The 14,291-nt window shown below is 53.5% G+C and overlaps 5 protein-coding genes across 5 annotated transcripts; 3 read left to right on the forward strand and 2 right to left on the reverse strand.

Annotated features, from left to right (window-relative positions):
* Positions 1 to 151: 151 nt before the first annotated feature.
* On the reverse strand, positions 152 to 1,112 carry EI97DRAFT_430652 (uncharacterized protein). The gene has a single exon (XM_033797744.1). It carries the CDS (start codon positions 758 to 760, stop codon positions 572 to 574), a length of 189 nt encoding a protein of 62 aa, XP_033657159.1. The 5' UTR covers positions 761 to 1,112; the 3' UTR covers positions 152 to 571.
* Positions 1,113 to 3,250: 2,138 nt separating this feature from the next.
* On the forward strand, positions 3,251 to 6,080 carry EI97DRAFT_464842 (uncharacterized protein). The gene is made up of 2 exons (XM_033801442.1): positions 3,251 to 5,610; positions 5,668 to 6,080. The coding sequence occupies exons 1-2, from the start codon at positions 3,676 to 3,678 to the stop codon at positions 5,677 to 5,679; spliced, it is 1,947 nt and encodes a 648-aa protein (XP_033657160.1). The 5' UTR covers positions 3,251 to 3,675; the 3' UTR covers positions 5,680 to 6,080.
* Positions 6,081 to 6,690: 610 nt separating this feature from the next.
* Positions 6,691 to 8,042, forward strand: EI97DRAFT_464843 (uncharacterized protein; the record flags this gene model as incomplete). The annotated part of the gene is made up of 2 exons (XM_033801443.1): positions 6,691 to 7,251; positions 7,403 to 8,042. Exons 1-2 carry the CDS (start codon positions 6,899 to 6,901, stop codon positions 8,040 to 8,042), a joined length of 993 nt encoding a protein of 330 aa, XP_033657161.1. The 5' UTR covers positions 6,691 to 6,898.
* A 366-nt stretch (positions 8,043 to 8,408) lies between these two features.
* On the forward strand, positions 8,409 to 11,624 carry EI97DRAFT_430655 (uncharacterized protein). The gene has a single exon (XM_033797745.1). The coding sequence runs from the start codon at positions 8,785 to 8,787 to the stop codon at positions 11,467 to 11,469; it is 2,685 nt and encodes an 894-aa protein (XP_033657162.1). The 5' UTR covers positions 8,409 to 8,784; the 3' UTR covers positions 11,470 to 11,624.
* An 878-nt stretch (positions 11,625 to 12,502) lies between these two features.
* On the reverse strand, positions 12,503 to 13,972 carry EI97DRAFT_370791 (S-adenosyl-L-homocysteine hydrolase; the record flags this gene model as incomplete). The annotated part of the gene is made up of 3 exons (XM_033795251.1): positions 12,503 to 12,951; positions 13,004 to 13,744; positions 13,801 to 13,972. 3 exons carry the CDS (start codon positions 13,970 to 13,972, stop codon positions 12,503 to 12,505), a joined length of 1,362 nt encoding a protein of 453 aa, XP_033657163.1.
* Positions 13,973 to 14,291: the final 319 nt, after the last annotated feature.

Genomic DNA, 14,291 nt, shown 5'->3' on the forward strand with positions numbered 1-14,291 from the left:
ACTGTGCGCAGCTTGTTATCCTAGTTGGGTTCCTCCGGATATTGTACACAGTATATCATACAATACTGCACCAGCCTGCTCACTTGCAGTTAGCAATTCGCGAACGTCAGAACATCTCCATGTACGGAGCAGTCAGCTCAATCATCGAGACACGACCACAAACAGTCACTGACACATTTTGCGAAACTGGCACATATTGTTCAGAACATTGATTGATTATACATTAAAGGCTGCCTCGAAGGCTGCCAGACCCGACTGGCGCAGCCTGGGTTGAGCGCCATCTGGCCATCTGATCCGTGGGTATCGAACGTAAAAAGCACTTTTGTTTCCCTTCTCTTTTCTCCCGCCTATCCAATCCTTCTTCCATCTCTTGCCATTTCCTCCATGTCTATCCGATATTTCTTCCTTCCCATTGCGTCATTGGGAGACCCAGAAAATGCCGAGTTTGAGCTTGAGATGCGATGGAGCCGTCCGGTGAATGAAAAGCCCAGCAATGAAGTGTCCACGTATCCAACAATGAAATGTCCAGCAATATGGAGTTTCCAGCATTGAAGTGTCCAGCATCGAGGGTTTATGGGCGGCTCACACCAGCACCGTAGCAGGCGGCATAAGCGTTGTTGACGCTCTTGTGGTGCTCGACGAGGGCGTGCTTGAGCGAAGACCAGAAGTGCTTCCTCTCGGCCTTGGATTCCTTCTGGTGGAAGCCCTCAGCAGGGGTGGCGGTGCCGGACATGCGAGGAGTAGCGTTGGTCGACGACATGGTTATTGTGGTTGATGTGATGGAGATGGTCGATAGGTGTGTCTGAGTGTTGGGAGCGTCGACGTGGATCGTTGGTAGAAGGGTTGATGAGGCTTGTAGAGTAGTAGGTCGTTCAGGTAACTGGTTTGCTTTCTGTTGTTCTGCTTCATTTCCCAGCGTCCCTCCCTCCCTTTATATACTCCATCGCCCTTCCTCTAAGGGAAACAACCAACAGAGAGAAAATTCTTCACTCCCCACCGAGAAAATCTTGAATTTGCATCGTGAGATTCCAGCGTCGGCGTCAGATCCACACAAACATGTCACCAGTCACCAACACCGCCGCGACCACGCGCCTCCCGTCGGAATATTCGAGATGTGGCGTGTGCAATGCGCACCTGTTGGTGCGGCTTCCGTCGGGTATTGGTCGCTGGAAGGATACGGAAATGCTTATGTCATTCTGCCGCCATCCAGAATCTTCGATGTTTGTGGCTTAGCTTTTGCAACCAGCGCCCTTTGCTTAATGACAAATCCCGTTTCATTACTAAAACAGTCAACGGAACGAACGCCCCTTCTTCCCGGCGCCAACCGCCCGCCGCTCTCGCCGCATTATTGGCTCCACTCCATCCTAGCCTCAAAGTTTTCCGATCCCTGGTTTCCTGCGTCTGGCTCGTTGTCCCAAGAGTTCCCAGGTCACCGTTTGACACATGGATTCCGTTAACGGCAGCGACGTTGCCGTTAACTGCTATAAAGCCTTTGCCGCATGTTTCTGAGGTGAAGATTTTTTTAAGGGGTGGGTTTTTGATGAGGTGCTGGCGCATGGGAATGAGGTAATTGGTTGCGGGATTTTGTTGGAATTGGAAGAGGTTGATGAGGAATGTGGAGTGAGTTGGGGGCATGTGATGTGGTGAGGCTGGTGGTGAGGACTATAACGTGATGAGGACGGTATCTACGGTGTTTCCGAGGTTGGTGGTGAGATCCGATGGTATGAGTCCTGCACAACGCCAGAGGAGCAGAGGTTTCTTGCAATTCTTGAGAATCTGCTGTGAGTTGCGTGTTATGGTTTCATGATTTTGGTAAACTTGCACACGGCACGGGACCTGCAGGAATCTCAAGCATGAAACATGCTTGAGAAGATCCAGAGCAAGAGGATGTGTCAATAGGTCTGGTCAACCTTGTGACGAGGTATTGATCATATACAATGCGTTCTACACAAGGACGGTTACTATGTAGTTTTGTTCGGCCTACACCTGAGGACCCAGAGCTCAATTCAGCGAAAATAGGATCCGCAAAATCTAGGCTTTGTTCAGGCGGCCAAGGGATTTCTGTCTGCCTGGTCGGTCTGCAAGCCGTAGAGATGCATGTCGGCATCAAGTAGGTGAGGAATACATCTACGCAACCGCAGTTGGCCGAATTCATTTCACGCGCATGTTTATCTTGGCGAATGAATTGCTTGCTTCAACCTGACGTGTCTGAGGTTAGGTATTAGTCAAGGGTAGAAGAGGCGGAGAGGAGAGATATAAAACATATTTAGAGTAGCGATGTCCTCTAAATAGATACTAAGGCCATGGACCAAGCTTCTCACATCGCGTCGCTATTGCCCACCTACACAGTAAGGAAGCCGTCATTGACCCACTCTAACCGACGAAGTTGATCATTTTGAACAGCAAGCATTGAAAAAGTGCTTCTGGTGCTAGCGAACTTGGGACCGGATAGTGAAGCTACCGTCCACGGATTGCCCCACAGATAGTGAATGCTAAGTGTACTGTGTACACAGTAAGACTAACCTTTACCAGGGTATGGTTCATTCATTGTGGAGGCTGAAATGCCCGATCTGACCACGACCGACATCGCAGCTGAAATAAAATAAACCGAAGACTACATATATAGTACTGTGTAGACGCTGCGCAATTTACATCACCGGACTCCACGGCCGCCAGAATAAAGGTGCACGAGATAACGATAATGTCGACACACTTCAAATGCTGGAAGTGTTCTTTCAGCAAGCTCGGCGGGCTGCGACGTCAGTTAGTGGCAAGAGGTGACTGTACCCGTGTGGGGAGCCAGACGGATGCCGTGTCCTCCCACAATTCGGGCATATCTGCAAGATATTACGACAGCCGCGCTGCTGAATTCAATTGGTAATAGTGGGACTTGTTATTACATAGTACACAGTACAACAGCAACAATACTGATACCTTGACAATTGGAAGATGTTCGGCGTTGGTAGGAGCAGCCACCAAAAGGTGCACGATCTGATACCATGATAAAGCACCGTGTGCTTGTAGTGATACCTGAAGAAATCAGTATTGGAAGCAGACGACAGACGCAGCCAGGCACAATAATAAAATACAGGCCGATCGCGCAGCCGGCGTCATTCGGCATGGGCTTTGCAGCCGGCCACAAGGGGCAGCAGATTGGCCCACGGCACATCTATTGACCTCATCAATCACTGTGCGGTCACTTCCTCGGATCTCGTCACCATCATTGCTATCCCACCCTTTACCACAACCTCGTACATACCAAACCACTACTGTAAAACAATCGCTTCCCCCTCGCAACCGTGTGGCCTCCATTGATCCCAGCCCGCGCGTGCTGGCTGCCCTTATTTTCTCGCTCAACGCCTCTGTCACTCCGCGGCAAAGGTGAGATTTCCACTAGTCCACCCCCACGATCTGATAATCAGATTAACGACCCAACACCATGTCACAACGTCGCTTTGCAATCATCTCAGCACCCACGCAGCTGCGTCCGCGAGCCCGTCGCCGCATCAGATGCGACCACTTCCGCCGCTGCGCGACCTGAAGCTATCTTGGACACCCGCGGCTGAGTCAGGATGCTAACCATGGCCCACTTGTCTAGGCCGATTCTTTATCGCGTCCTTTTCATCGGCCGTTTCCTCCCCGCGTCTGCCTCTCCCTCCACATCTCCTACGCACCATGGCTACCCATACGATACCTACGAGGTCCACCTCACACCCTGACGATCCTATACCCTCTGAACCGCAAAACATCCCCGTGCTGAAGCCCGAGAAGACGAGCTCCTCGAGCTCCCAGCCCGACACCGGATCGCCCAAGTCCGCGGGCGAGTCCATGCTCTGGAGCAGTCACAGCAGCGATGAAGACGCTCCAGTAACCCCCGTCACGGAGCCCCCAGAGGTCGACGACATAATAGACAAACTCGAAGCCCTCCCCGCCGCCGTCGTCGATGTCAATGGGCCGAAACCCCAGCCCGGTCGCCGCCGCGCCTCGACAACCCTTATATCAGACAGCCCATCCGACATCAGACGGATCCTGGGTGAGGGAGAGACAGCAACCAAGCTCATCAGCCAGTGCTGCGGAGGAGGATGCTGTCTGCTCAAGACATTGGCTCCGGATACCGCGTCGCCCGATTTTGTGCCTGTTGTCATACCTGACAATGTCGCCTTCAGAAGTTTAAATCTTCAATTGGGACCGCTGTCTCTGGATACGGAGCTTACCAATACATTCGAGCTACCTCCAGTCAACATGGCATTCGAGGGCCTCCCTTCGAAGGACACGAAGCACGCTACCACCGTTTACAAGGAGCCACCGCCATTTGTTCAGCCGCATCCGCCGTATTCCGTCTTTCCCGCGCCGCTGTACCATGCACGCGAATTGACCAAGCCCGGAGCCGAGAAGCGGACATTTCACTTTGATATCGACGTCACGGACTATCCCGATGAGGGTGGTGTGGATTTCAAGGTTGGCGGTGCTATTGGCGTGTGCCCACCCAACTCCCAGGAAGTCGTTAACGAACTTTTTGATATATTATGCATTCCTCAGTTTGTTCGCGACAAGCCTGTTACGCTCAAGACCAAGTCCGGACGCTGGCCGACAATATGGGGTGATGATCAGCCGCGAGAGCTCATCACCACACGCCGGGAGCTCCTGACGTGGTGTACTGATGTGCAGTCCAATCCGCCGACCAAAGCTCTCCTTCGCGTCATGGCCGAGTACGCTGATGCGCCGAATGAGAAGAAAATTCTGCTCTACCTGTGCTCCGCCGAAGGACAGGCCGCCTTCTGCGATCTGCGTACGACGTCACACATCACGGTCGCGCAACTTCTCCATGCGTTCCCTTCGTCAAAGCCGAACCTCGCTCATCTGCTTTCCGTCCTCAACCAACTCATGCCTCGCTTCTACTCGCTCTCAAACGATCCGCATATCTCGTCCGCCCGTCCTGGTCTTCCCGGCAGTCGGAGACTGATCGAAATTGCTGTCACAATCCATGAGACCCCAGATTGGCATCATAAAGGCGCCATTCGGACAGGCGTTGGCAGCGGCTTCATGGAGCGCGTGGCGACGGCGTTCATCAATTCTGAGAATGAGGGTGTTGATCGCAGCATACTGGATCTGCGGATTCCCATGTTCCGTGGTCTTATGGCGAATCCCCTGTCAAAGGAGTTCCATGGAGAAGGTCCCATGGTCCTGATCGGCGCCGGGGTCGGCATGGCGCCGTTCCGCGGCTTCATCCTCAACAGGCTCAAGAACGCGAACTGCGCGAACAAGATATGGCTCATCCAAGGTGTACGCGACTCCATGCTGGACGAACTGTATTCTGGCGAGCTGGGCGATCACGAGCGCGAAATCAAGAAGGTCGTACAGAGTCGTAAAGTCCGGTCAGGCTATAGCGAAGCCAAATATGTCCAGGACGAGGTTCGCGTCCAAGCCGATATCGTCTGGTTCGTCATCAATGCACTGGATGGCCGCGTATTCGTCTGTGGTAGTAGCAAAGGCATGGGTGAAGGCGTCCACGAGGCTCTTATTGATGTCGCCATGCGTAAGGGCCGCATCAGTGAGGAAGAGGCGCGAGAGTTCTGGGATAAGAAGAGGGAAGATGGGCAGTATATTGCTGTAAGTTGCCTCTTCGCCTTCAAGCTCGAGGATCCGTTTACTGACTTGAGGTCGTAGGAAACTTGGTAAAACACCCATGATCACAATCCTTTCCAACATCTGCTTCGACTTGATCTGTTACGGTCCCGTCCTGTACATATCCTTCATGTTCGGCGTTCCACAAAAGGGAGTTTCGTGTTATGATTACGGGTTTCTTCTCTTGGATTCCATTCTCTCCTTAAAGCATGGCGGGAGGTCATTATTGTTTTCTTGCGCCATTCTGCGTATACACCAATTGCATAGCTCTGGCGCGGAGAGTTTGCTGTTTTTCCTGGTCCCAACGAGTCTCAATGAAAAGCTAAGGGGCGGTCCGCTGCCTCAGTTCCCGCAAAAGGCCACGAGATTAGATATGGACGTAAGTCGACACTATACTTATGAGAGAGTCTGAAGTCGAACATCTACAATAAAGAGGATTCGTATTATCATTCAAGAGGACATGTAATGTGCACTGTTTACTGTGCTGCTTGCAGGATAAGAACAGTGGCGCAGAGCCAGGGATGCATTATTTGTACTCTGTACTGTGCATGCGGTTCCAGAGGTTGTTGTGTACGGGACTCGATGGTGCGCATTTTCCTCTTTTTGCGAAAATGCCGCTGAATCTGGGAGGCGTTGGACACGCTAGCACTGGGTCATGGGGGCGAAAAAGCACAGCAGCGCCAATGAGATGGGCGAATTGAAGGGTCGTCGGTACGGGATGGATGCTAGGGCAGTTCGTTGTCGGAAGCTCGCAGTTTGGGTATCTTTGTGGTTTAAGACTTGGGGATGATGGGAGTTCGTTTATTATGTGCATGAGTTTTGGGGGTTCGGGTAGGGATCATGGAGTTATGAGCTTATTTGTATGGAGTGAATTATTATAACGACAGCAAAGTCCGCAATACGCGAGGATGGACAATTGCAAATAATGCACAGCGGTGCAAGTGTTGATCCCTCGAATGCTCATAAGGCATTTTTATGATGCCGCGAGAGACATTTTCATTGGTACCTTACTCGCAGCCCCCACAGCCAGATGCATTCGTGGCTCACCCTTCATCATTTCATCACATCAGCCCTAAAAGCACCGGCTCTTGGGTTTGGAGACCCGGTTTCCTGGTACGCGCCGCGATACTGGACCGGGGACCCGGTGTGAATCCTGATATGTAAACCAAAGCGAGGGGGCCGACAATGCCTCGCGGATTTCTCTTTGTGCTCTCGACATCACCTCCAATTTCCCTTCTTCGTCGAAGAGGGCTAGGATAGACACGGTACAACGATGCCACGGCGGCCCCCCCCCCTCACGACAACAGTAGCAGCAACAGCAACATCAACTCTCACCCTCCTCCTAGCCCTCCTCCCTCTCCCCCTCCACGCCGCCATCGAAGAATTCCACTATGCGAGTAACGCCACGGGCTTCAAGTGCCCGGACATGCCCTTCGAGTGCGAGCCACCCAAGGTGTGCTCGAGGGACACGCTGCTGAACAAGTACTACTGCTGCGATCCGGGGAAGGGGGGCGTGTGCTGGACGGGCAGCGAGACGTGCAGTGGGCAGGGAGGAAAGGCGCCGGGGGGAAGCCAAACGGGATGTGAGATGAACGATGGAAACGTGTTTTGCTGTTTGGCAAAGAGGTTTGTTTTCCTTTTCCTTTTCTTTTTCAGATAGAGGGGTAGGAATAGGGAGAAGGAATACAGGCGTTCCATATTAGCGTACACACATCCCTATCTTCTACAGACTATCGTATCGTTTGGAAGGAAATACGAAGTACTGACGTTTACCCAGAGAAGAATGCACACAAGTCAGGGGCCAGATAAACATCTGCTGGGCCCCCGAAAACCCAATTTCCAACTTCTCCGCCGCCGTCATGAACGACACGTTTTCCTCTCTATCGGCCGCTGCTCCGTCCGCCACGACCTGGGAGTTTAACTTGCAGAGCCTGCTCGCACCGAGTAGCACATCGGTAGCGTCATCGGCAGCATCTCCAACGGCAGCGACAGCTACAGCTACACTTTCAACAGCGTCTACATCAGGAAATGCCCAAGGAACAGCGACCCCGTCACCACCTACCTCCGCACAATCAAACCCAGCACCCGAACCCACCACTCCTTCTTCTCCTTCTTCGAGCTCCTCCCTCTCCGCCGGTGCCATCGCCGGCATCGCCATCGGCGCCGTCGCAGCTGTTTCCATCCTTATTGCCGGCATATTCCTGCTCTGGCGGCGGGAGCGAAGCGGGAATGGGAAAGCAGTCGAGTTGGATGCGCAGAATCCGTACACGGACAACGGAGGAGGAGGAGGAGCAGAACGGACGGAGAAGTATGCGTATTATCAGGGGCAGGAAATGGAGGTTACGAGTCCGAGGGTGGAATTGGATGGGGGGAGTTCGGAGAGGGCGGAGCTGGAGGGGGATGGGGGGAAGAAGTAGTGATAGCGCTGGGGGACTGCGTGTGGGTTGATTGAGTTGTGTTTGATTTGGGATTGATGATTGCTATGAATAAATATATCACAGAAGTTTGGAAAGACGGGTACCGCATTCAAAAATTTCGCAATCCGTAAGTGGGATAAGGGTTCTATTTGCCTGTCCTGCATGATTGCTAGGCCTCGTAGGATGTGACGACCATCAGAGTGAAGTGTTCGATAAAGCTATTTCTCATTCTTGGGATGTGTTGTTCCTTGCCGTACATCACTATCGGAGCTGTGATCTCATTGGTTTGGACCGCGCTCCTTCACGTGCCAGGCACCAATCTTGGAACTTCCCTTTCCGCCCTTTTGCCCTTGCTCCATTCCCTCACAACAACGATTGCTCCCTCTAACAACCTCTGCTTTGGTTTTTCTGACTGATTATGCGTCCGAGATGCGTCTGGTAAGAATAATGGAGAAGGGCGCTTTCACAATGCGATGGTTACCTCGCAACGTGAAAAGCGGAAGGGCAGGCGCCGTTGCGGTGAAGGCCAGGAATTTTAGTTATAGGGCGACCAGTCGCCCATACTACCTAGGCACGAGTTTCCTCCAAAAACCTCTGCTTTTAGCCTCGACGACTCGCCAAACATATTGGTTTTCCTGCCATAGCTTATCCGCGCTGCGCCGCAGCTGTCAGCACCTCCAATCACACCTATTTTCGAGAAGATATCCAGAGACACTTCCACTCTCTTCACGCAAGAACAACAATGTCGACCCCAGAGCTCCCCACTCTTCGCCACGTCACGGAGCGCAAGCTCAACAAGCTTGCTGCCCACCGCGAGAAATACGAGGCCGAGAAGAGAGCCATCCTCGACAAGGTCGCATCCGCCGGGGACACACGAGCTAAGGTGCAAGCTCTCCTTGACGGTTTCGAACAATACGGTGTCACTGCCCGCCAACCAGACCTGTCTCTCCGCAACTTGGTACACTTCAACCTCCAAGCACGTTCCGATCCATCCGTCTGCGGGTCTCTTCTCCGTGAGTGGCAGATCAAGCTTGAGCGAGAGTTGAACATTGGCAGCGCAAAGTATGAATATGCCTCACTCTTTGGAAGTCTCATCATGGAATGGATAAAGTATCCGAGCCCTGGCATCGTGTCGAAGCATTTGGAGAGTCCGAGCAGTGATACAGATAGCCTCGACTTCGACCAGCTCGGACGGAAAGAGATGCATGAGCAGCAGGCTCAGTGGGAGGCGCATGTGTTCACGAAGAAGAAGGTCGATCAAGCAAGGATTGAGGCGTATCTGAACGACATCTTCGGCAATGTTCGCCAAGGGAAGAAAGTGAAGAAGTCTCCGCTGGAGGATCTCAGGGAGGCTATGAGGCATGTGATGGATTTCAAGTCGGAGCTTCACACCCCCAAGCACCCGGTTTCTCGAAGTGATGATTTGACGACGCCAGAGAGGCGGTTCACCCCCGAGATTCTGAAGTCTTGCATCAGAGGCGTACTTCAGGCTGACTTGCTTGCTGGCCAAAAGCGGGAGGCACTCGTAGGCTTGGAGACTCAATCTGCTGTTCTCGACGAGCTCGTCGATGTTCTCAACATGGATCTTGAGGGACTTGACACCTGGGAATGGGATCCGTCTCCCGTCCCTCTTCAGATGCGACGCCAGCTGAATGGTAAATATCGTGTCTTTATGGACGAGGAAACACACCAGGCCATCCTGCTACACTTCATCGGTAAGGTCTGGGCAGTGGAGATGAAGAAGGCGTTTGTCAAGTTTTACCATTCGGGTGCCTGGCTGCAGACCCCGTTTCGATCCATGGACAAGAAGGCCAGGAGGCGGCGCGAGTACTTCATCCCAGCGGGAATTGCCGATTCAACGCTCACTGTCCGTGATGAGCGGCGGACTATGTATCAGGAGGACTACTTCATGACCCAGCTTCCAGGCAAGATGTTCGACGACTACATCGACTACGCCGCCGAGGATCAAGATTCTCCTTCTAGCGGAACGTCAGGGACTCGTAGGGGTGGCGCCAGGTCACCGCTGGCTACGAAACAGGGCATGCTGCGCTTGTTGACGACGGAAATGCTACTCAACACCAAGGTGTACGGGGAGTTCACAGTCCTGCAGTCCGACTTCAGATGGTTCGGCCCGTCGCTCAGCCACGACGCCATCTTCGCCGTTCTCAAGTTCCTCGGCGTCCCTGACAAATGGCTGCGCTTCTTCAAGAAGTTCTTGGAGCCTTCTCTGGTCTTCTCCCACGATGGTGCCGATGCGGAAGGCCGCGTCCGCAAGTGCGGAGTTCCAATGAGCCATGTCCTTGCCGATGCATTGAGCGAGGCACTACTCTTCTGTCTGGACTTTGCGGTTAACAAGCGGACGGGTGGGGCCAATATCTACCGCTTCCATGATGATCTCTGGTGTTGGGGACAGGAGAGTACGTGTGTCCAAGCTTGGGAGGCGATCAAGGAGTTCGCGGAGATCATGGGTCTGGAGATGAACGAAGAGAAGACCGGTGCCGCGCTCATTGTCGCCAACGAGAATACCTCTCGTGCTATATCTGCCAAACTGCCACAGGGGAAGATCAAATGGGGTTTCCTTGTCCTCGACCCATCGGTAGGCCGCTGGGTTATCAACCAAACCGATGTTGACGCACATATCGTGGAACTCCGCCGGCAACTCGGAGCCTGTCGTTCGGTCATGGCGTGGGTGCAGGCATGGAATAGCTACGTGTCACGATTTTTCTCGACCAACTTTGGACAACCGGCAAACTGCCTCGGACGCGCGCACAACGACATGATCATCGAGGCCTTCCAGCGTATCCAACGCGGCCTGTTTGCCGATAGCGGCGTCGCCAATGCCACCGAGTACCTGCGGCGGATGCTGATGGAACGATTCGGCACCGACGACTCGGTACCGGATGGGTTCTTCTACTTCCCTTCTAACCTTGGCGGGCTGGGCTTGCGGAATCCGTTCATCGCGCTCTTCGCAACGCGCCCTGGGACGCCGCGCGATCCGGTCGAGCGCATAGAGCGGGCGTTTGAAGAGGAACAGGAGGTATATGAGCGCTTGAAGGAGAAGTGGGATACGGGAAAGGACCGACCGAAGAGACTCGGTGACGATGCGGCTGGCAGCAACAACGCCGACGATCCGTTCCTCAGCTGGCAGGAATATTCCGCCTACCGTGAAGAGACGTCGCCGTACCTGTACCAGGCGTACAGGTACCTGATGGAGTGTCCGCCGGAACACCACGTGGATGTGGTGGGTTCGGCGCAGTTCAACAGGAAGATGGAGGATACGCCGTATTGGCGGTGGATCTATGCGCTGTATGCTGGTGAGGTGAAGGAGAGGTTTGGTGGCGAGGGGTTGCAGTTAGGTGAGAGGGATTTGTTGCCTGTTGGGCTGGTGGAGGTGTTGAGGAGTGAGAAGGTGAGGTGGGAGGGTTGATGTTTGGAGATGAGCTACGTGTGTGTGCTTTGAGGAACGGGGAGAGTTATGGGTTTGGTAGGCCCCTTAGTAAAAGGAGGATTGCACACTATTATAGATGTATCGGATCTCCTCTCCATTGAATGGATCTTTTGATTCTCCGGTATCGGTTATATTTCATCTCCTCCAAGTTGGATGCCTTGTGTGGAACCGTTGTGTGGCATGGTACAAGTCCTCTACTCACCCATTCATGTACTGCGTCCTCAATTCTGGACACATGAATACCCACACGCAACTCGACCACTGCAGGTCCACAAACGGGGTTTAGCTGAAAGAAAAGTATTGAGTACTACACTCTCACGGGCACATTCTACCGCCTGCTGCAGCTAGCACTCTTGACATTCCAGGATCTGTGGCACTCAGGCTCGACCAGACCAACCAGACTAGCTTACCCCAAGTGAGTGGGTGACGTGAAACTAACCGACCGACACGAGACGCTCAACGCGTAAATCTTCGAGCCCATGAACTGTACCAAACCTGACGAGCAAGATATAACAAAGATGCACTGAACCAACACCCGTATCAGAAGTCAAAAACGGACCATATCATGACGATTCGGCAGACAGGTGTGGAAACCCGTCCGCCACAATTCGATTCTCGGGTGTTCCCTCCGTCGTTTGTCAGACGAAGGGAAGGCCCATTACTATATATCCAGCCCCTCTTGTTGTCCAACTCCTGCTCAACGCAACACACCATTGCGACGCTAGACTCCGCTCGCTTCACCCTCTCTCCCAGTGCTACTACTCTATACACCAAATCAACTAACATCACTAGCCACGGTTGAAGGGCCAGTAGGGAGGTGATATGCAAGTCCCTACACAAGAAAAACGCCTTTTGAATTAACCCAAAAACGAATCCCCATCCATCTCTTGAATAATGCTCCCGGGATATATTATGCCGTTGAAGACAAAATGAACTTTTGAATGGTGGTATCATCCCAATTCATAACATCGTGTTGAATCTCTTCATGAACAAGCGATCAGAGAAAGAAAATCTAGTAGCGGTAGATGTCGCTCTTGTAAGGACCCTCCTTGGGCAGACCCAGGTACTCGGCCTGGGCGTCGGTGAGCTTGGAGAGCTTGGCGTTGACGTGGGCGAGGTGCAGGTAGGCAACCTGCTCGTCAAGGATCTTGGGGAGGACGTAGACACCGACGTCGAGCTTGCCGGTCTTGCCGAACTCGACGTACTTCTTGCCGAACTCCTCGTCACCGGCCTTGTACAGCATGATCTGGGCAAGGACCTGGTTGGTGAAGGAGCAGGACATGACGAAGGAGGAGTGGCCGGTGGCACAGCCCAAGTTGACGAGACGGCCCTCGGCGAGGAGGATGATGTGACGGCCGTTGGGCATGAGGAAGCGATCGACCTGGGGCTTGATGTTCTGGACGGACACGGCATTGGCCTTCAGCCAGGCAACGTCGATCTCGATATCGAAGTGGCCGATGTCTGCACATGTTAGTATGGATATAGGTGAGTAGAGAGCATGCATGATACATACTGCAAACAATGGCATCGTTGGGCATAACCTCGAAGTGCTTGCCAACGAGAATGTCACGGCAGCCAGTGGTGGTGACGAAGATCTGACCCTGGGGAGCAGCCTCCTCCATGGTTGTGACCTGGTAGCCAGAAACGGCGGCCTGGAGAGCATTGATGGGATCAATCTCGGTGACGATGACGCGGGCACCCATGCTGTGAAGAGCCTGAGCGCAGCCCTTGCCAACATCACCGAAACCAGCGACGACGGCGACCTTGCCGGCAATCATGACATCGGTGGCACGCTTGATACCATCGATGAGGGACTCGCGGCAGCCGTACAGGTTGTCGAACTTGGACTTGGTGACGGAGTCGTTGACGTTGATGGCAGGGACAAGAAGCTTCTTGGTACCATCCGTCTGCTTCAACATGCGGTAGAGGTGGTGGACACCAGTGGTGGTCTCCTCGGACACACCATAGCAGCCCTTGAGCATCTCCGGGTACTTCTTGTGGACCAGGGCAGTAAGGTCACCGCCGTCGTCGAGGATCAAGTTCAACGTCTTGCCATCCTTGAAGGCGGTGAGCTGCTGCTCCAAGCACCACTCGTACTCCTCCTCGGTCTCGCCCTTCCAGGCGAAGACGGGCACACCGGCAGCGGCAATGGCGGCGGCAGCGTGGTCCTGGGTGGAGAAGATGTTGCAGCTGGTCCAGGTAAGCTCAGCACCGAGTTCTTTCAGGGTCTCGATGAGGACGGCGGTCTGAATGGCTATGCGGGGTGTCAGCATGGGAATAGGGAGGCCGTTGGAGTCGCCGGCTACTCACTCATGTGCAAGCAACCAGCAATGCGAGCACCCTTCAAGGGCTGATCCGCCTTGTATTTCGCCCGTGTGGCCATGAGACCAGGCATCTCATTCTCGGCGAGTTCAATCTCACGGCGACCGAAGGCCGCAAGAGAAATGTCGGCGACCTTGAACTTGTGGGCGGGAGCAGACATGTTGGCGGCGGTGTGTCTAGGGATATAGGAGAGGAGAAGGAATGAAAGATAAAAGGTGAGGGAAAATGAGAGAAGAAACTGTGTGGAGAGAAAGAAAGGGGTACGAGGAGGAGGAGGGGTGCTTTGTATGAGAAGTTTCAGCAGCACCATCGGCAGTTTATCACTTTCTCTGTGCCCCGCGCCGCCACTTGTTTAGCGCGCACGGGCCCTAGAGCGACGGATCTGATTGGCCAGGGCGGAGTTTCTATCCTCATGGTGTTCACCGTCTTCCTTCAGAACACAGCGCTGACACGGAACTCGGACCCCAAAGCGAAGGAAT

The sequence above is a fragment of the Westerdykella ornata genome, assembly GCF_010094085.1.
Source record: "Westerdykella ornata strain CBS 379.55 unplaced genomic scaffold EI97scaffold_3, whole genome shotgun sequence".
NCBI lineage: Eukaryota > Fungi > Ascomycota > Dothideomycetes > Pleosporales > Sporormiaceae > Westerdykella > Westerdykella ornata.

Bases quoted from the DNA above. Each gene is read 5' to 3' on its own strand.
- EI97DRAFT_464842 (XM_033801442.1), top strand. From the start codon at position 3,676: ATGGCTACCCATACGATACCTACGAGGTCCACCTCACACCCTGACGAT.
- EI97DRAFT_430655 (XM_033797745.1), top strand. From the start codon at position 8,785: ATGTCGACCCCAGAGCTCCCCACTCTTCGCCACGTCACGGAGCGCAAG.
- EI97DRAFT_430652 (XM_033797744.1), bottom strand. From the start codon at position 760: ATGTCGTCGACCAACGCTACTCCTCGCATGTCCGGCACCGCCACCCCT.